Raw genomic sequence first — 22,154 nt, 5'->3', positions numbered from 1 at the left:
TTAAATATATAACTCAAAAGAATTAATCAGTAGATTCATTTTTAAAAATTAATTTCTTTGGAGTTTTGCTACTATATTCAGGCTACCCTTAGGTTTAAGGTTTTTTGGTATTGTGAAGTCACAATCAATGACAGGTGAAAATTTCAGTATAAAATTGGTTACTCATTTTTAAATCAGGTATGCCCTACGTTAATATCACAGTGCAAGATAAACAAATGAGATGGTAATTCAAAACAAGCAAAAAAGTTTCTATTTCAACAGCAGACTAAGAACCAAAAATTAACCTAACCCTACTACTATCCACATTATTTGTCTATTTCCAAAACATTTCAAAAACGAGTAAGTGGATTTGGGATTTGAATCAGAGCACTAAAGCCTCCCGATATGTGCTCAAATTACATTTTTGTACTTTATTTTTAATCTTATCCTGTCATGCCACTGTTTCTTTGAAAAATAATCATTTTGCTTACACTATTTCCATCATGACACGTTTTTTAACAACCTGGTTCACCCAAAGTTCTAAAATACCCATACTCGAGGCAGTATTAAAATATCAGCAATTATGAAATATAACAATGTAACTGTAAATCATAGTATAACTTTCATAAAACTTTCCTAATGTTAGGCTATAACTTAGTACTATCTATGGTTCTCAAATCCAGCTGCAGATCACCTGGGAGCTTTATAAAAAAGAACGTACCAATGCCCAGGACACATCCAAGACTAATTCATCAGATACTCTGAAAAGTGGGGCCCAGAAACTAATATGTTTTTAAAAGTTTCAAAGGTGATGTTAATTGTGCCGCATCCAGGTTGAGTACTAACTACTGCTTCAAACAAAGAAACTAAATAGATGTGTCAAATAAATGTATTTTGGTTGTGAGTGGGACATTATGTAAGATATATGGCAATTTGTCTTAAGACAATTTGTTACATCTTTCCAAAATTTTTATAGGACTGGTATCGGCTATAGAATATTTTGATCATTAAGTTTATCAGGAGTGACAGTGTATACATATTAATTGTGAGACTATTTTACAATAAACATGTATTATTTTTGTAACTTTTAATAAAAAACACTCAATAATTACATTTCCTAAGATACAGAAGCTGAAAACATTATTCTGAATTCTGTCCAGAAAAAAAATAAACTGTACTGAATTATCTAATAATTTCATAAACTATTATGTACACTTGCTTTCTAAAAGATGAAACAAAAAACAATTTCTTCAAACCTCCAGGAATTCCAGGGCTGCTAGGGCAGGGCTTATAAGGAGGCAGGCTTTACTGCCCACTACAGGCTGCTATTTAAATGGCGACAGCCGTTACTTTTCCTAACTGCTAGGAAAGTCCCCCAGGGCGTCACTCCTCTGGCAGGATCCTTTCTCTCCTGGAAGGTTCTACTAAATGTGTTTTCTAGGAGAGGAAGACATTCTAAAAACAGTCATTGTTATTAATAATAGTGAAAATATGGAAAGAGTCTAAATGTCCAACAATGGAATGGAATATTAATTAAATTACCATAACACATTCAGAAGATAAATTATCACATGACCATGAAGTCATAAGTTTGAAAAATATTTAATGACATGAAAATCCTCACAATATAAATATTAAGTGGAAAAATAAGATGTTATATGTGTGGTCATAAGTATATATTTTTTTAAAAAAAATTATATGTATAGAAAAAGAAATCTGGAAGGAAACACACCAAAAAGAGAAGTTGCTACTTATGGGTTTTGGGATTAAAGATGATCTTTAACTTTCTTCCTCATATTTTTCTATGTTTTCAAAATGTTCTATGTTGAACACATAATCTTTTAAATCAGAAAGCAGAGTGTTACTCTTTAAAATACATGCATTTTAACCCAAACCTTCTAACCTTCTCCCATTTCCATTAATGAGATTAATGGTTGCTAGCAGAGAAAGTCAAAGCTTGAGAGTACAGGACAGGTAAATGTCAATAGGGAGCAGCAAACACAAACACAAACTTTCTACATTAAAAAAAAAAAATGGAAGTAACAGGTGTGCTAGAACAAAAATCAAAGAAAAAAGGACAGATCTGGATCAACTTGGATGAACACCAGAGGGAGAAGCTATCCTCAATCTAGGGGTAATTGGGAGGAGGGGGGGGGGAAAAGTATAAAAACTAATTTAGACTATTCTCACAGTCTCACTTAAGGTCAGCCTGGGGTGGAGGGGGGGGTAATTTACAGGAAATAAGTACTATCTTGAATTATAACAATAATTTCATCTATCAACCAGTTGAGCTTCTACTTTTTACTGGGTGACCTAACTGCTACTGGTAATCAATAAGCTATTCAATTTTAAAGTAAAAACAAATTCGTTTTGTTTTTATGTCTGTTTTTAAAGATCCTCTGGAATGTATCCAGAAACTGAGTTAAATCATATCTATTTGCTAAAGAAGGCTATCAATTAAGTAGGCTACTTTACCTGTGTTTCCCTTTTCATCTTCTCGTATGTGAAGGTCCTTCATAGATGTTTCCAATTCTAGAAGATCTCTTAAGTCTTCCTTATATACTTCTATATAAGACACTTTTATTGTAAAGTCAATGCTAAGGTTTTCAGAGATGTTTTGAAATATTTCTTGGATAGCTCTAGGAATAATACCCTTTTGACCTTCCGCAACTGAAGCTGAAAATTTAGAAAAACACATAAGAAACTTAAAATAAAAGCATCAAATTTACAATCAATAAATTTATTTTCTTACACTTCTTTATAATTTTTAAACCATAACTATGAAATTCATAGGTAAAAGTTTTCACAGTCATGCCCTTACTCAAAATTCATTCATGCATTCATTCAACAACAGGCAGTATGCTAGGACCCTGAGAACCATTAGTGAACAAAACAGAAAAATAAAACACTGCCCTTGCAGGACTGTGCTGAGGAAAGACAGAAAATGCAAATAATAATAATAATTGTAAGGGTGGAAACTTCTCAAGTGAGCCAACTTCTGCTTCTGTAATCTGCTTGCTTGTTTAATGTTAACCAGGGTGTGGTTCTAGGAGATGTATTGTGCAAAGATATGCTAACAGCCAACTTCTGCTTCTGTAATCTGATTGCTTGCTTAATGTGGTTCTAGGCTTTATAAACTGCCTCTTTTGGGAGTTTGGGGCTGATTCTCTGACCCTGTGTGGTGGAGAGTCAGTCGTGGGCCAGTTAATAAATCTTATAATTTATCTCAATTGGCTCCGTGGCTCTTAGAATTTATCGTGCCACAACAATAATAAGTGAATTAAATGGTATATTAAAAGTGATAGGTATACCCAGATTATACCTATCAGCAGCGTAGGGGGACTGGAAATGTAAGTGTATTTCAGTGGCAGGTGCTTGCAACTTTAAGTAGGAAAGTCATGATGGGCATTACCGAGAAACTGACATTTGAACAAAGACTTGAAAAAGCCATGTAGGTAACTGAGGGAAGCGTAACCCAGGAAGAGAGAACAGACAATACAAAGGTGCTAAACTGGTGTGATCCATAAACAAGGAGGCCAATGAGGCTGAAGTAGAGAGCAAAGGGAGTGACAGGGAATGAGGTCAGAGAGGTGACAGAAACTAGAGCATTTAAGTCCTTGTAGATCACAGTAGACTTTGGGTTTTATTCTCAGTGAGATGAGAGCTATTGGAGAGCAGTAACTTGAGATTTGAGACCCTTCTGGCTGCTGTGTTTTGCATTATACCACACAAGGGGAGGGGTGGATGTGGAGAGACTACTTAGAAGGAAAATACAGTAATCTGGGAATCAAGAGGGTTGGGAGATAGACATAATGGTGGCTCATAGCAGGATGGTAACAAGGAAAGGGTGAGAAGTGACCAGATTCTGGATTTATGTTGAAGGGAGTGCCATGTAGATTCCCTGACAGATTGGAATGTGAGAGAAAGCGATGAGTCAAGGATGACGCCAAAATTTTGTCTTGAGCCGCTGGAGTTGCCATCAACTGATATGGGGAAGAGTAGACATTAAGTTGGTCTGAGAGGAAAATGGTAGAAATTCATTTCTTTGACCAATTAAGCTTGAGATGTCTGTTACCATCCAATCGAGATGTTTTGGCACCCAATTGGAAAGTCTGAATAGGCAGTTGGATATATGAGTCCAGAGTTCAAGACAGTAGTCTGGACTGGAGATAAAAGAAAAATTACAAGTCAATTACATATAGATGGTATTTAATGTCATGAGACTGGATGAGGTCAAGGGGAAACAAAGATTCTGAAGACTCTATATACCTCTTCTCCATCACTGCCTCTTCTCCTCTATCACGTCCACAACCCAGAAGACAGATTAGTACAATAACATTATTAACAAAAATGAGTACGAGGGACTCAGATACTTATACACCAATGTCCATGGCAGCATTATTCACAATAGCCAAAAAAAGGGAACAACTCAAATGCCCATCAACAGAGGAATGGTGACACATAGATACAATGGAATATTATTCGGTCATAAAAAGGAATGAAGTTCTGATACATGCTACAAGGAGGATGCCCTTCAAGACATTATGCTAAGTGAAAGAATCCAGACACAGGAGGTCAAATATTGTATGACTCACTTCTATGAAATATCTAGAAGAGGAAAATTCATAAAACAAGAAAGTAAATTACAAGGTACCACGGAATGGGGGAGGAGAAATTATTTCTTAATGGGCACAACGCTTCTATTTGGGGTGATGGAAAACAGTGGTGACGGCTACAAAATACTGAATGTAATGTCAGAGAACTATACTCTTAAAAATAGTTAAAAAGGTAAATTTCATTTTATGTATTTTATGGCAATAAGTAAATTGTTAAAATAACACATTTTATGTTATATATATTTATGCCACAGCTGTTAAACTAGTAAAAAAAAAGGTACAAGATGAAATTTAAAATAAGTGAAAGAATTGGGATTTAAGGTTAAGTTTCTGTAGACCAATTTAGAAACCTGCCCACCATTTTTCCCACTGATCCATTAAAAATATATTCCAAGCTACAAAATGCTGGCTTACAAATGAATCTTAAAAACAACTTCCTTCCAAGTTGTAGATTACCAATGTTTAGAGTTTTTGGCAACAATCAATCTGAAAATCTGAACTGCTATTAAGCTGGATTGCCTTTCACCTAATTTGAGATGCAATACTGCCATCGTGTGGCAGGTAAAGGAAGCTGTAGGTTTTCCAACACAAGGAAAAAGGTGAAGATTCCTTTTAGAGGGTTTCCAGGAACTAGCCAATAGCAATATCTATAAACTATAATATACGTAAGCATTCTAAACTAGCCAGAATATACAGCTGATCATTTCTCACTTCAACAGATAAAAGCACAAACCTTTAAAATACCAAAAAGCTGAATTTCAAATAATATCTATAAGAAAGCTCCAATATAAATTCTGGTAACCTAAAAACCACACTTCAATGTTAGGCTTATATTCCTGAAATAAATTATTTCAGTGAGGGAACTTGTAAAATTTTATACCTCAACAGTAATCATTTTGCTATTATATGTTATATAAAGAGTACAGGAACAAAAGTTTTTAGAGAAGATTATGCCTAGTAAGTCAGTGAGTCCAAGGTTTTGAAAAGCAGGAAAATAAATATTAGTTTAAATAAACATAATATTGAAAAATGAGATTTTTTATTCTGCTACGGTGCCTAGCATGTCACCCTAGATACTTCAAATGCTCAATAAATTATTTAGATTTAGGGGGAAAATACCAACATTATTTACATGGCTAATAATTAAACAACAGACAACTGACCCAAAATTGCTGAGAAACTGAAAATGCTAATTTCACTAATATACCAAGAAATGTAACTTCAAACACAGCATAATTTTTCACCTATCAGATGACAAAAAAATACTTTGAATTTATAATATCCAGTAAGTGATAAGGATATGAACGAATGGCTTTCATATATTGGTGGTGGGAATATAAACTGGTACAAGCCTTTTTGAAGGGTAATCTGTCAGTATCTACCCACATTTTAAATGTGCATATCCTTTGACTAAATAAATCTACTTATAGGAATCCATTCTATAGAAATACTAACACATGGATGCAGAGCTAAAAGTATAAAGATATGCACTGCAACTTTTTTTAATAGTAAAAATCAGAAACAACTTAAATGTCCACTAATACTGGAATGGATGAACCACGACACACTCAAACTATGAAATAATATACAACCCCCAAAATGAGGTGAAATTTTATAGTTCAAATGGCAAGAAATGAAGTGGTATTTTATATTGCTAAATGCAAAAAGAAAGTTACAGAACCACAGGTATATCTCTTTAAACAAAACAAAACAAAAAAGACAAAAACTACATATGTGTAGAAAAGCGTCTAGAGGATTCCAGAATGGTATACATCAAACTTCTATTTCCTGGGGATGAAAGGAGCTTTCATATTTAATTTCTTAAGCATCCCTCAGCAACTGTTTTTCACATGAACATTAATTTTTCAAAAAACTAGGGGAAAAAAATCAAAAACTGTTCCTAATGGTGATCTATTTCTTCTGGTATAGCATACCTTAGAGCAGTTAAAATATTTTAAGACAATAAATAACTTTAATAACCTTTTCCCTTAAACAATTAAAATTGTACTCATGGACTTAATAAAAAACAATATAGCTATAATTGTCGCCAAGATCTGAATATTTAAATAAAAGCACATACTGAGTCTTTAAGATTATAAAACATTACCAATTTTAAAAAAAAAGACTACAATCCTCAGGAAAAACCACAACTAACAATAGAAAAAATGAAATTCATTTCATCGTGAGACCCTAAAAAATCTAGTATCTTTAATTTCCTGATCCTGTATAACAGTGATTCTAAAAAATTGGGGAGGGTGGTGGTATTGGGCACTTAAGGTCTTTCCATTTAATCTTTGGAATGCGGGGTTTCTCAAACCACACAGTCACCCTTCAGTCCTCTCCCATCCCTACATTTGAGAAGCATGATAGCAGAAAAAATATTGAAAGCCATTACACACGTAGGGAATACTAATGATAATTTTAGACAATGATGTATATGCACAACATTCAAGTTTGCTTTCGGTAACAAAAATATCAATACAGTAAACAGTCTCAAGAGAGGACCTGGCTTTCAATTTCAGCTGTTACTAGCCACCCAACAAGTCCTTCATCGCTCTGTGGCTGAAGCTCCTCACTTACAAATAAATAAAAATGATTTTCAAGTTTCCTTCTAGCTCTAAAGGATAACTTATAATTCCACCTTTTCCAAACCAGAATTACAAGCAGAAGAAATTATATCCCAAAGTATTTAATATTTAAAATACAAATCTACATATATATATATGGCGATAAACGTGATTAGATGGAAAGAATCCTTTCACAATATCAAATCATCACAATATACAATTTAAATGTCTTACAATTTTATCAACTATCTCTCAATAAACCTGAAAAAATATATAAATAAGGCTAGAAAATGAAAAAAGACTTTAAACTACATAATAAATTTCTCTTACTGGTTCTAAGTCTTGCTTGCAAGACTCATAACATTTACAAGTGGACTATTAAAAATTGCAAAATCTGATGTTAAGTCACGTCTCTCAAATTTAAATTCTATTCAAAATGACAAAGGGTTGCCAGAGCAGAGGTGGGGTTGGTGGTTGGGGAAACAGGTGAAGGTGGTCAAAGTCACAAATTTCCAGCCTAGGGTCAGTCAGTCCTGGGGGTGGCGTGTACAGCACAGCGACCATAGTTAATGATACTGTGATGCATATTTAAAAATTACTAAGAGAGCAGATATTAAATATTCTCATCACAAGAAAAAAAAACATTTGTAACTATGCAAAGTATTTTATTGTGGTAATCACTTTGCAATATAAACATATATCAAGTCATTTTGTTGTACATCTTGGATTAATACAATGTTAGATGTTAATTCATCTCAATAAAACTGGAAAAAATAGTAATAAAGGGCCAACACTGAACACAGTCTTAAAATACTTTCCTCAAGCAAATATAATCATAAATTAAATTGTTTAATGAAACTCCAATATTTAAAAACAAATGTTTCAAAGATGAAGATCTTAGGAACATATCTGATTATCCTATTCAACATTTCATGCACTCAACATGCTGATTACTATATGTCAGGTACTATCATGTTTTAGCTTCTTTACAGTATCACAAATAAAAGTCAAAGAGTATGGGGATCTTACCAACATGGCCTCCTCCAATGGTATATGTCTTCCCAGATCCAGTTTGTCCATAGGCAAAAACAGTTGCATTATAGCCCTCAATGAGTGACAACACTAGTGGCTTTATGCACATATTATAAACTTCATCTTGAGTGGAATTTTTGCCAAAAACAAAATCGAAAGTAAAGACTCTATCTCGCCCAATAATAATTTGCTGGGTGTTTGGAATAACTCTCACACAAACTTGATGATTATGAAGAACTTCTTTGCACAGCAGAGGTCTAATTCTTACAGCAACTTTTACTGGTATTTCTTCCATGGCGGCTTAGATTTTAATAAATAGATTTTCTACTTAATATTCAGTGCGAGAAACATCCATTTTACATAAGATCTTAATTCCTGTGTATCAAAATAAAAATAAAATTTAATTATTGACTCTTCTGTCCTAATAAACTAATTCAACTTCTAAAGGAAAGGGTAAGTTCTGTTCCAATATAAGACAGTTACAAAAAGAAAATCTGTATTGTGAAAGTACACCTATAATTGATAGATAAAATATCTAGATTTGCTGCAAAATAATCTAGGGTACCATGAGTTGGTAAATGAAGCTGAATGATAAGTACATGGGATTCCACTATGCCATTCTTTCTGTAATGGTAATGTTTCCCATCTCATTAATCTAAACATTGAATAACTGAGAAGTAGGAAAATTAAGATAAGTAAATAATTGGGTAATTGTACACATGTTAAAAACAAAAGGTTGTACTAGATTTTATAGCCATGTATTGAAAAAACGACATCTCTTTGCCACAAATATTAGAAATAAATCTATGAAATAGTTTTAAGGATTTCTATAAGTCGATATAAATTTAAAACTAAATTTTTTATTCAAAAATAATCAAAACTAACAGAAAAACTGCCTTTCTACTCTTAAATTATGTTGTCCTTATTTGTGAAGATCTCTGGTGGATTTAATACACTACAAATAAATTGGGTATGCCAACTATAACTAAAATTTTTTTAATTTAAAAAATTAAATTGGCAGCTACAATAATAAACATCCTGAAAAATAAATTAAGAAATTCCAGTTATAATAGCATAAAAAGTGGTAAAGAATAGATTTAATAAAATATGTATAAAACTTATATTTTAGAAACTACAAAATATTGTTGAAAGTAAAGATCTAAATAAATGAAAACCATCTCACATCCATGGACTGGAAGACTTAACATTGTTAAGATGGCAATATTTCCAAATTGAGCTACAGATTCAACACAACTCCTGTTAAAATCCCAGCTGACTTATTTGCAGAAAATGATGAGCTAATTCTAAAATTCACATGTAATTTTATGGGCACAGAAGAGCCAAAACAATATTTATTGAAAAAGAACAAATTTGGAGGACACACTTCCACAATTTTAAAACCAAGGAAACAATAATCAAGACAGTGTGGTATTGGCATAAGACTTAAAGATCAATGGAAAAGAATTGAGAATTCAGAAATAAACCCTCATATTTAAGGGCAATTGATTTTTGACAAGTGTGCCAGGACAATTCAATGGGGAAAAGTCTTATCAACAACTGATCATGGGATAACTGGATATCCACGTGACATTGGACTCCTACCTCATATACACAAAAATTAATTTGAAATGGTTCATAGACCTAAATGTAACTATAAAATTCTTTAAAGAAAACATAGCGGTAACTCTTCCTAATCTTGGATTTGCAATGGTTTTTCAGATATGACACCAAAAGTAAAAGCAGTAAGTGGGAAAATAAAAATTTAAAAAATGCACTTAATCTAATTTAAAAGTTTTGTGCCTCAAAGGACACCATCAAGGAAAAGACAATCATTGAATGGGAGAAAATATTTGCAAATCATGTATCTAATAAGGATTTGTATCTAGAACATATAAAGAACTATTCCAACTCAATAGCAAAAAGACAACCCAATTTTAAAATGGGCAAAGGCTCTGAAAAGACGGTTCTTCAAAGAAGATATAAAAATGGCCAAAAAGCACATGCAAAGGTCTTCGACATCATTAGCTATCAGGAAAATGCAATCAAAACCACAATGAGATACCATTTCACTCCCACTAACTCGGCTACAATAAAAAAGACAGTGTTGACAAGAATGTAGAGATCTTCATAGGTGAACACACAAATGCAATATATATATATATATTTATATATTTATATATATATATATGCCTTACTATTAAATTGTACACCTGAAACTTATGGATTTCGTTAACCAATGTCATGATAAAAAAAATTTTTAAAAAGAATGTAGAGATCTTATACACTCTTGATAGGAATGTAAAATGATGCAGTTGCTTTGTAAAATGGTCTGACAGTTCCTCAAAAAGTTAAACAGTTATAATTTGACCCAGTAACTCCACTCTTAGGTATATACCCAACAGAAAAGAAAAAACTTGTACACAAATGTTCATAACCTTGGTAGGGTAAAGCTTACACCATAAGAGATTTTTAATATGTAACAAGTAATCAATGATAATATTTAAGTGCAGATGATGAAAAATAATCAGTTTGGGTCGAGGCTGGGATCTTTGGAGAAGGCCAGTCTTGAACACTATCATTAAGTAACCTAGCTGACTAATGAACTAAAGTAACATTTTCAGCACTACTTGCTATAGAAATGTTAATTAAGATATATTTAATATCCACTAGCCTTTAAAAAACTCTGCATTAGTACTGTGCATTTATAATTATGTGAGTGGATAGTCTGAAAAGGATCACAAAAACAAAAAACATTTACATCACCCTACTAAGAACCCACTGAGAGTAAAAAAAATATATATATATATATATATATATATATATATATATATATATATATACAGTTCCCCTGGGCTGTAAAATCCCAAAACAGAGTCAACAAACTATATTTAATGGCCAAAGAGATGCATCTAATCTTGGCAGTTTTAATCATTCTAATGAAATTTAGCACTGAACAAATACTCATATGTATGATAAATCTTTTCTTGGATCCTAAAGGGCTCTACCAGCATTTGGTACTGGAAACTTTTCCAAAGAAACTGCAGGGATGCTCTATGAGTTGGTTCTTACAAATGTCTCTAAACACCTACACTTGAAGTTTTTATCACACAGATTATTCTTTTTATGCCATCACATTAAAACAAGTCATGGCCTATGTTAAGCCAAGCCTAACTACTTCCAACAGAATTGCTAATAAAAGGTGCTAAATGTAATTGGAATATTTTCATTTTCTCAATTTTTATAATAGGAGTATCTACAAACAATTTGGCTACAAAGGCCATCGAAATTCACCTATCCTAATCATTGAAAAATGATAAGCGCCCATAAATATATGGCTTTCAAATAACATACAAGAATTTTAAGTTTTTTAAAAAGTGCACAGCACACGCTTCTTCAGATTCTGATCAATTACAGTCATCAGAAGCATATGTATTATGCCATCATTAAACGTAAAGAAAGGTGAAATGTGACTAGCTGGTAATATTTAAGCATACTCAATAAAATTCTGAAATCTTAACAAAGGTAAGAGAAATATTTGATTACTGCTGCCATGTCATTAATCGGAAATAAGTCTTTCCCGATAACGTTGCCATCCTGAGCCCTTGGTTTTCTGGAAGTTGCAGTTGTCTAAAAATTGTGGCTCGTTAATATTTTCATAAGAAATTTCCCAGTAAATGGAGAGTAAAGCGCACAGGGATCTCAGACAAGGCTCCAAATACATAAAGAACTAGATGGAGAAGATACGAAGAGGAAAAATTATCAAAGATTTAAAAACTTGAAGGGGTCCTTAAGTGTTATTTGAAAGGTGTTTTAAAGAAAGAATTTGGGCGCCCATTCTTTATCAATTATCAACTGCCTCTAAGGGAGGGGGCTACCGGACTTCTACCGCGTTAAGAATACACCCGTTTCAACATCCGCAGTGGAAAAAAGGCGGCCTGCGACAAAACGAAAGCCCCAAAGAGGGTGGGCCTTCCCATTCCACTCCGGATCCCGCAGTTGCAAGTACGAACACGAGAAACACACTGCATCCGACTCAGTGGAGCTCTAACCCGCATTCTCACGAGTCCTTATTCCGCCGGCCCTTCTCTCTCAAGGGGTACCCAACTTGCCCCGACTGTTCGGCGGGGGTAGCAGCGCCCGTCCGGCGCCCCCCGTCAGCTTCGCCCGAGCCCCAAACTCCCCTCCCAAGCCCATTCCGCGGCGGCCCCGGAGCTACTCCCTCCCGCCGGCGACCCCTGCTCCCAACGGCTGGTGGGGGGCGCAGCGAACTAGAGGGCGGCGGGGCGCTGCCCCCCACCGGCCCCGCCCACCCTCCGCGCACTGACCCGCTAAAGAAAACCCCAGTCTCCGGCGGCGGGCGCAGCGAAGGACTCCTCTGCTAAACTCCGCCACGCCGCCGCCGCTGCCGTCCGCGCCTTTTGTTGTCACAGGTTCTCCCGGCAACCGGCAAAGCCCTGCGCAAACGCGCCGCCTCCCGCCTGGGAGTCCGGCCGCCCCGGCCCCGCCCCTTGGCATTAAGCCCCGCCCCAGGCCCGCTGTGGCCAGTCGAGCCCCGCCCCGCTGCCTGGAAGCTTAGCGCCTGACACCCTGGAGTCTGGGCTCCCAGAGTCGCTAATGAGCCAACACTGGGAAACTCCTCTCAGAGTGCTGAGCCAAAGGATCTCTCTAGAGGTTTGTAAATGAATGTGAGAAAGAATCACATTGCGTTTGAATATTTTAGCTACCAATTCAGTTTATTTTTATTGACGCAAAGTTCACATAACATAATGAACCTTTTTAAAGTGTACAATTCAGTAGCATTTTAGACATTCACAATATTGTGTGACCATCACCTCTGTCTGATTCTAACATTTTCAGCACCCCAGAAGGAAATCCCTTTACCATTTAGCAGTCCCTCTCATTCTCCTCTCCTCCCACCCCTGTCAACCAATAATCAGCTTTCTGTCACTGTGGATGTACCAGTGTTTGGTATTTTGTGTTCACGGAATCATACAATTTGTGGCCTTTTATCTGGCTTTTTTTGCTAAACAATGTTTTCCAGGTTTATTCATGTATCATATATTAGTACTTTCTATTCATTTTTTTAAATAGTATTTCATGGTATGGACATACTACCTTTTATCTTTCCATTCATCAGTTGATGGACATATGGGTTGTCTCCGCTATGCTGCTAATACAAATAAAACTGTTATGAACATTCATGTACAAGTATTTTTTTATGTTTTCAATATATTAAAAATAACAATGCTGTAGTTAATATTCAAATATATAAAATTTATGTATCTTGATATATAAAAGTTTTGTTAAACAAGATTTAAAATTTTTAAATCCGAATAATTTAAAACTTGAGTAACAGTAACAATTTAGGTTTGATAATTCCCAAGAAGCCTCAGCAGCAGGTCGCAGGAGGCCACACGTTTGCAGAGGATGTCAGAAAATGCCCAACAGGAGTGAAATGGGACATTTTCTGTTGAACTAAACAAATGTTCAAACAAAAAAGCAACCTGTACAATCCTCATAATAAAATCTGCCCATGTCCACATTCCCTGAGCACTTTGAAAATGATGATTTTTTTAAAAAAGTTAGAGTGATAGAAGCAGCATTTAAAGGTTTTGTGAAACTTTCCAAATATTTTCAGGAAAACATTTTACCATTTTATCTCACTGTGCATTTGTATTTTTGTTCTTCCTGAAAAGGGGGATTTACACCAACATTGTATTTTTAGTGTAAAAAATATATTTAGAGATATTTAACTTCCTAATTGACTTCTCAAAAACAAACAGGATTTAATAAAGAAATTCTAAAGTTTTGGAATGAAGTAGCATGTATAGATTTATAGGTGTATGATCAAATAGGATAAAACCCAAAGAACATGTCACAGAACTTACACTTAAGTTCTCTAAGAAGTTAAATAATATAATCTATCCCCAAACTTTACCTATAAACTGTCTCAAGTAACATGTTAGTAAAATGAATCACTGAGATTACATTTTCTCATTTATTAACAAAATAGTCATTTCAGACTATCAACTTGAATGTTTTCTATTCATCAAAATCTGATTCACTAACAAGAAGATTCTCACAATACAAAAAAAAAAAAGTAATTAAAATATTTGCTTTATAGTATAGTATAGTCCATACAATACATCCTTTCCTCAATTGCCTAAAATGATTAGGAATTGGGCACTCCCTTTTGCATAAAATCCTTTCCTCTGTATAAAACCCTGAGGCGAAAGGTTATTAATATAAAAACTGGAACCACACTTCTCATTTCTATATTAGATTGTAGCTATAGGTTTTAAATGTTTAATAAGAAATGTGGCAACTTGTAAAGCTGCTTGGTTCACAGCTATAATGTCTACCTGCTATGTAGGGATGAGAATTCTGTCTGACTACCCTGGGATGATGGTGTATTTTGACACCACTGGGAGTTTGAACTCTTTAAAAATATGATCGCATGACTGACCTGATGAGGAAGATCTTGATTGATTGAGAAGTGGTGAACCAAATTTCCTACCACATAATATCTGTCTCAAAACATTGTTTATCACTGCTTATCTCTGAAATTTTTTTGGAGTAGAGAAAGATCTCTGAATTATCTGTGCTGATGGGGTCATGTAATCCTCAGTCCTTTCATACCTGCTAGGAGGTGTGGAGGTAGGGCTTAAATTTCCAAAATGATGCTGGGGATATGACTAAAATCCTACGAGGCATGGCCACTTCCTGATCTAAACTGAATTTTGATGAGCCTTCCAAAAAGTTTGATTCTGTTAAGTAGATTCATTGCATAAAGAACAGATATGTCATGTGAAATTCACAAATGCAAACTGCTTTGGTTTACACTCCTCATCTTTTGAAATTTTCATTTTTATTACTGGCTTGGACTAAGGGAAAAGCCACAAGTATTTGTTTAATGTCCGTTTTCAGTTCTTTTGGGCATGAACCCCAGAGTAGAATTGCTGGGTCATACAGTAATTCTATGTTTAACTTTTCCAATTTAGCTTGAAATGCCTCAATGCCTCCCATTTTTGGTAGTGCAATCTAAGTATCTTCAAATGTTCCTTCTTTCGTGAAAGTTAGGAGTGAAGTGGAGGGCAGCTGCCTAGTTACTAAATTAAATTATTTTGAATTTTAAAGAGCCACAAATGTAAATTTGTTAATTACGTTGCATTTTTAGAACTCTTTTAAAAAAGGTTGTACTTTATCATGTAAGTTGATAGGTCAGATGCTGACAAAGCCTCAATGGATAACAGTAACAATTTAGGTTTGACAATTCCCAGGAAGCCTCAGCGGTAGGTCTCAGGAGGCCACATGTTTGCAGAGGACATCAACAAATGCCCAACAGGACTGGCATGGGATGTTTTCTCTTGTCCCCAAACTGGCATCTTGAATCCAAAGTTTAAAGGAAGAGGTCACTAAGTTCTTTACCAGTCATTGGATACCAGTCATTGTCCCCTACTTCCCCCTCTCCACCCTGACCCCATTCCCCATTTACAGCAGATCAAAACGAATTCCACCGCAACTTCAACTCTATCTCTTTTTTGAAACCTTCATAAGAGGTACTTAGGGTGCTGAAGGAGAGAGTCGTGGGGTCTTGAGCATTGTGGTGTGGGGAATACAAGGTTCACAAGTAAGAAGTTTCCCTCCTAAGTCAAAGGAGGCTCTATGAGTGACCTGTAGAGCCTGGGAGAGGAAACTGGCCTTCTGGTTGGACATGGGAGAGGAAGAGGAAGGCTGATCTGCTTCTCTCCCTCTCTAGACAAAAGTGAAGCAATTGAACGGTAGCACAGAGAGAACTCTGAAGTGGGGCAGCCTACACTTCCACCATCTGGTAGGGCAAGAACCTGTGACTTTCCTATGTCTCCAATTTTGCCCTAGAAATCCAGCCTCCACAACTTCCGTAATGATTTATTTAAGACACAAGTCTGACCTAAAATCTTTCCTTTGCCTATAGCCTTTCTATAACATCATGAAGAACATAAATTCTTAGATGGAATGAGAAATCCATGTAGGGAGAAACATAATTTTGCTGAGAAGATGCTTTCTAGTCCATGCCTAGGTAAAAGCTAAGCTTCCTGGGTTTGATTTAATTGGTACCCAGGCTTCAGAGAGGAAGATGGTGTTGCTCATATGAGACCAGGAGAAGAATTATGGGACTGACTGCTCTTGAGAAGGGGTGAGGAAGATGGAGGAAGAGGAGGGTGTTGGGGAGAGGCTGCACCAGAGATTGACCATGTGGGCATAAAAGGCAGTGGATTAGAAGAAAGCTGAAGTCTGGCTTGCACGTCAATGATATTTTACTTCACTAATAAACCAAACAATGCAAACTAGAATGATAAACCATTTTCGTCTATAAAATTGGCAACAACTTTTCATAATGTAATACCAGCACCATTTAGTGAGACACTTTTATACATAATCCCACTTCTTGTCATCTCTCCTAAGAAAAATAGATATGGATAAAGAATCATGTACAACCATGTTAATTATGGTATTATTTATAATAGTAAAAACTTTGAAATTACATATATGTTCAATGAAAGGGATTTATAAAGTAACAGTCATACCTTTATAAAAGAGAATATTATGTACTCATCGAAACTCACGTTTGCAAGAAATTAGTATAAGAAAACACAAATTAAGGATATAAATAGTGTCGAGTTTTCTCACCTGAAGAACTGGGATAAAAATCATCCTTACTTTAGAGAGTTGATGTCTGAAAAGAGGAAATCACTGTAAATCACATAGAACAGTGAGTACTCAAAAGTTACCTGTAGCTAGAATGATGATGATAATTTTCTCAATTTTGTTCAGGGGAGAGATATACATAAAAAACACAGGATAATCAAAATATTCAACAAAATTCACCAAAACGATAACCATTATCAACACTGACTTAAAGGTCATTTTTATAGTTGAATCGATTAGGGTCTTGGTTCCCAGGAACAAAAACCAACTCTGGATTACTAAAGAAAAAAAAAAAAAAGACTTTGTTGAAAAGTTTATCATTAGAGTGCTTTATGTTACAAGTAATAGAAACCCCAAGTGTGATTATCTTAAATAAGAAAATATGTTTCAGTTCATATAACTTGAAATAAAATGTGAAAAAGGTATGTCCTAGAATCAGTGAAATAGGACATACTCCTATACATTCATGAGTTTATAAAAAGAGGGCCCATATTCTATTGCCTCAATCAATTTATTCCTGTACCAATGTCATACTGCTTAAACTACTATAGCTTTGTGGGATATTTTGCTATGTGATAGAGTAAGAACTTCCTTATCCTTCTAAGTTTCTGGGCTATTCTTAGCATTTATCTTCCTAAAGAACTTTTAAATCAGTTTGACAATTTATGGAAGGAAATTTCATTGAGATTTCTATTGGGATTGCATTTAATTTTTTTCTTTTTTTGTAAATATAAAGGACAACTTTTAAAAAGAACTTCAATGGCTCCTTAAGATCAAATCTAATCTTCTTGACATGACATACAACGTCTTCCATAATTTACTTTTTCCCTACCTTTCCAGACTCATCCCTGCTATTTCTTGCCTCACATTTTATTCTCCAGCATCGGCAGAGATCATACATTATTTATTTTTATGTCCCCATTGTTGGGCATAGTCAATGTTTAATACAGTGAGTATTAAGTTTATTGCAGAGGTTCAATAAATGTTTATGGAAATAAAAAATAAAAAACATGAAACAAGTAATTTGCTAAAGGCTACATGATTGGAAAGTGGCAGACGCAATCTAAAGTCATTGCGTGTCAGATGACAAAGTCAACACTGCCTCCCCAAAGACCAAACTGAACTATAGAGATTTCTATATAATGCTTCCTTTCTCTCTCTCTCTCTCTCTCTCTCTCTCTCTCTCTCTCTCTCTCTCTCTCTCTCTCTCTCTCTCTCACACACACACACACACACATATACACACACACAATTTGCTCAAATCAGGTTCCTAACATGGTCCACATGTAGCATTTGGTTGATATGTCCCTTAATTCTCTTTTAATCAGTGTTACCCTCCACCTTTTTTTTTAATTGTGGTAAAATACACATAACATAAAATTTAGCATCTTCATTATTTAATTACACAGTTCAGTAATGTTAAGTACATTCACACTGTTGTACGACCAATCTCCAGAACTCTTTTTATCTTGCAAAACTGAAACTCTATACCCATTGAAAGATTCCTCATTAACCCCTTCCCTAGCCTCCAGCAACCACCATTCCACTTCTGTCTCTATGAAAGTGCCTACTCTAGGTACCTCATGTAAGTGGAATCATATAGTATTTGTCCTTTTCTAGCTGGCTTGTCTCACTTAGCACAATGTCTTCAAGGTTCATCTGTGTTGAAGGATGTGTCAGAACTTCCTTCCTTTTTAAGACTGATTAATATTCCATTGTATGTATAGACCACATTTTGTTTATCCATTCATCTCCTATCAGACACTTTTGTTGCTTCCAACTTTTGGCTATTGTGAATAATGCTTCTATGAACAAAGATATACAAGTATCTCTTCAAGATCCTGCTTTCAATTATCTTGAGTATATACACAAAAGTGGAATTTATGGATTATATGGTAATCCTATTTTTAATTTTTTGAGGAGCTGTGATACTGCTTTCCATAGAGGCTGCACCATTTTACATTCCCATCAATAGTGCATAGGGTTACAATTTCTCTACATCCACACCAATCCCTACCTTTTTCCCCTACTATTTATTTGATGAAGAACTATACAATTTGTCCTTTAGAATGTCTCACATTCTAGATTTGGTGATTACATGTTTCTGTTGCCACTTAACTTGTTCCTCTATTTCTTACATTTCCTGTAAACTAGTAGTTAGATCTAGATTCTTGATTAGATTCAGGTTCAATTTTTCTGGCAAGAATAATTCATAGACAGTACTGTGTACTTCCTATTGCACCACGCCAGGAGGCATATAATGTTGGCATAACCCACTTCTGGTGATATTAAGATTATTAGTGAGTTCAGGTGCTTTCAGCCTAATCCACCCATTGAAAAAGTTCCTAATGGTTTTAACAACCATTGATGATTAGTTTTCAATTGATTATTTCATTAGAGATTCCAAATGGTAATGTTTTAATTCTAATATTCCTTTTTGCATTTATTTACTGTAATTGTTCTGTAAAGAAGAGCTTTCCGTATGAGATTATCTTGAAATACAATTAGTACGGCAATGGCAGAATACATGCTAGATTTTTTCGCTTTTATTTATCAATTTTGAGAATAATGAATTGCTCTCCACCAAACTCCAAAATTGACCAACAGTGCTTTTTTTTTTTTTTTTTTTTTGAGTTGGGGCATGTGTGATTATGAACTCATAGATTTTTATATTTTTTACTTGCTTTCCAAATACCATTTCCACTCCTCAAAGTCTTCCTAAGTCACATACTGTGGCTCATTAAACCTGTACTTCCTCAACTAGGTTATTAAGTCAGTATCCATTCAGTGGAGGGGGCACAGTGGAGCTTACTAAGTTATTTCTCAGTCGAGCTGTATGAAATCTATTAATTTATTTAGTGCTAATTAGGGAAGAAATTAAAAGATTGGGAAAGAAACAAAAGTAGCCCCTGACAAAAGCTGACCTGGCACAGCTATCCCACGTTAGTCTCCCACTGAGCATAATCTTACAGAATACCAACATCAGACAAGGTTACTCAGAGACCATGATAAAGTGAGACAAAAAAGACCACTTGATAATTTTGTCTAAGCACAGATAAAAACAAAGTCACTGTGCCACACACACACACATGCATGCACACAGTACCAAACATCCTCCTATCTTGGCTAAAATGAGTAACTACTGCTTCTTTACCAATTTCAGCTTTTTCATTTCTCTAGCCTGCCCTCCTTATAGATGAGATTTATTAAGCTAGTCAATGGTAGAGTTGCCTATTTTCTGACAGCATCCAACCCAGAGAAAACCCTGCTTCTTTAGACCCTTCACCAAATCATCCTCTTACTGAGATGCTCCATGCTGCAACAGGTAATAAACCCAATCTGTTTGCTTTGACTGGAAGGCACCGGCATGGTATTGTGGCTAAATTACTTGAGTTTGTAGAAGGAGGCAAGTCATCAAGTGTCTATAGAAGAATAATTACTGAAATATTTAAAAAAAGAAAAAAAAAGAAAAAGCCAAAATGTTTTTGAACTTGGTACAAAACAAAGCTAATAAAGAAAACTGAGTCACCAAGAAATTAGAACTAATTTTTAATTTCTGCTAGGGAACTGGTTTATCAATAGTAAACAAAGGACTTCTCTGAATGGAGGGTTGTGATCAGGGGGCTTCAGGAGCTGCACACATTATCATTAATTGTCTTTAGGACAGAGTGCGGAATTAACAACCAAAACAACAACTTTTAAGATCCTATTTTTAAGTTCTCATCATTTAGAACTTCAGAAGCTGGCTACGTGTTCATTATCCATGAACTGAAATCCATCAAGAAAGAAGTTATTCCTCCACAAGGCCCATAAAACCAAGAATATTACAATTAGAACATTACCATTTTATAATCCTTAATGAAAGAATAGATCTGGAAAAATGATCACTAATGGCTATTAAAACCATTAGGTGAAATGACATTTAATTTCTTTGTCTGCATCAGGTATGAAAATTACAAAATTCATGCTTGGTGGTGAAAACTTATTTTCTAATATCTACCTATACTCCTTACATAGTTTAGCTTGTATCCAGTGCCCAAAATAGAGACTATTTTCCTGGCCTCCATGGCAGTTAGCTATGGTTATATGACGAAATTCTAGTCAGTGAAATGAAAGCAAAAATGCATGTGGTAGTTGCTAGAGCCTTCCTGTCAACCCTTGCCCTCAACTTCATTGCTTCTTCAATCCTGCTGCCTAGATTAGAACGCAGACATCTTGGATCATGAGTCCAGGCTGTGCTAAGTGGCACAAGAGAAAAGGCAGCTGGGTCTTGAACAACAAAGAACACCATGCACCTTTACACTGTCTTCAAAGTCTTCACTGTCTTTCTTATGATGGAGAAGTAAACTGTGGGGAAAGCAGAAAGGCCAGAGCTGACTGAGCCTGGAAGAGGAAAAAGGCAGAGAAGAGAAAAGTGGGAGAACAAAGGGAGGGGCAAAGGGAAAAGAGAGGAAGAGAGAGAAAAGGTACAGGGTAAGCAGGAGAGGGAGAGGAGCAGGAAGGGTAAGGGGAGGAGGGTGGGTAGAATCCGAGAGGCTGGAGGGCTCCAGGACCTGGGAGACCTCTTTGCTTCAGCTTCCTGGAGCCTCATGAGAGTGCATTAAATTGGAAACTTAGTTATGATATTTTCTACTACAAATAATAGAAAACTAATTCAAAACAATGGAAATAATGTGTGTACAAACCTCAGGAATGAAATCCGTAGCTAAGATGGGGCTCTGGTTCCACACAATGACTACTGCAGCTTCAGGTATTACATTTAGACAGAATGTTGCTGAGAGAAAGAAGAGGGCTTTTCTGTTTTGAAAGTGAAGGAATCTTTTCCTGGAAGCCTCCCTGAAGACATTCCAGTTTCATCGTCCAGAACTGTATTATAAACCCATTACTATAGTCACAGAGAATAGGATTGACATGAATGATAAGTCATTCATTGTAATGTGGGTCTACATATGACTTTGAGGATGGTTCGCTTTCCCGAGTCACACAGGCCACTACTTATGGTGGTGCAAGCTGTGCGGTGGTGCATAACTCAAGGTGGGACCAATTCACATTCACAGTCAATGTCATTCGTAAGGTTAATATGACCTTATAAATTTCCAGCAGATGGCAGCAAAGCGCTTGGGGAAAGGACACCTTTTTCTGATCTACACAGTCACAGCAAGCCGACAAGGGATATAACTAACAAAAACCAAGATTACAAAAGGAGATTGGGGTGAAGGTGGGAAATGAGTGTGTGGTAGATAATGAGCATTCTGCAACATAAAGTAAATAA

The 22,154-nt window shown here is 35.5% G+C and overlaps 1 protein-coding gene and 1 pseudogene across 4 annotated transcripts in view; both read right to left on the bottom strand.

The window, feature by feature from the left end:
* KIF27 (kinesin family member 27) overlaps window positions 1-12,641 on the bottom strand; it is a 69,632-nt gene extending 56,991 nt beyond the window's left edge. For 3 of the 4 annotated variants that reach the window (XR_004956290.1, XM_016130391.2, XM_036239068.1), the window contains exons 1-3: window positions 12,520-12,641; window positions 8,192-8,569; window positions 2,455-2,655 (exon numbers count right to left, since the gene is read on the bottom strand). Coding sequence is in view for 3 of the 4 variants with exons in the window: in XM_016130391.2 (XP_015985877.2) it covers window positions 2,455-2,655; window positions 8,192-8,489 (499 nt within the window). In the remaining variant the exon portion in view is untranslated. The remainder of the gene's footprint in view (window positions 1-2,454; window positions 2,656-8,191; window positions 8,570-12,519) is intronic. The other variant, XM_036239069.1, reaches the window with a different exon arrangement.
* LOC107502730 lies at window positions 12,573-16,888 on the bottom strand (annotated as a pseudogene).
* Window positions 16,889-22,154: the final 5,266 nt, after the last annotated feature.

The sequence above is a fragment of the Rousettus aegyptiacus genome, unplaced genomic scaffold (genome assembly GCF_014176215.1).
Source record: "Rousettus aegyptiacus isolate mRouAeg1 unplaced genomic scaffold, mRouAeg1.p scaffold_m13_p_3, whole genome shotgun sequence".
Lineage (NCBI taxonomy): Eukaryota > Metazoa > Chordata > Mammalia > Chiroptera > Pteropodidae > Rousettus > Rousettus aegyptiacus.
Note: the sequence above shows the minus strand (reverse complement) of the source record. Positions and strands in the feature narration are given on the sequence as shown.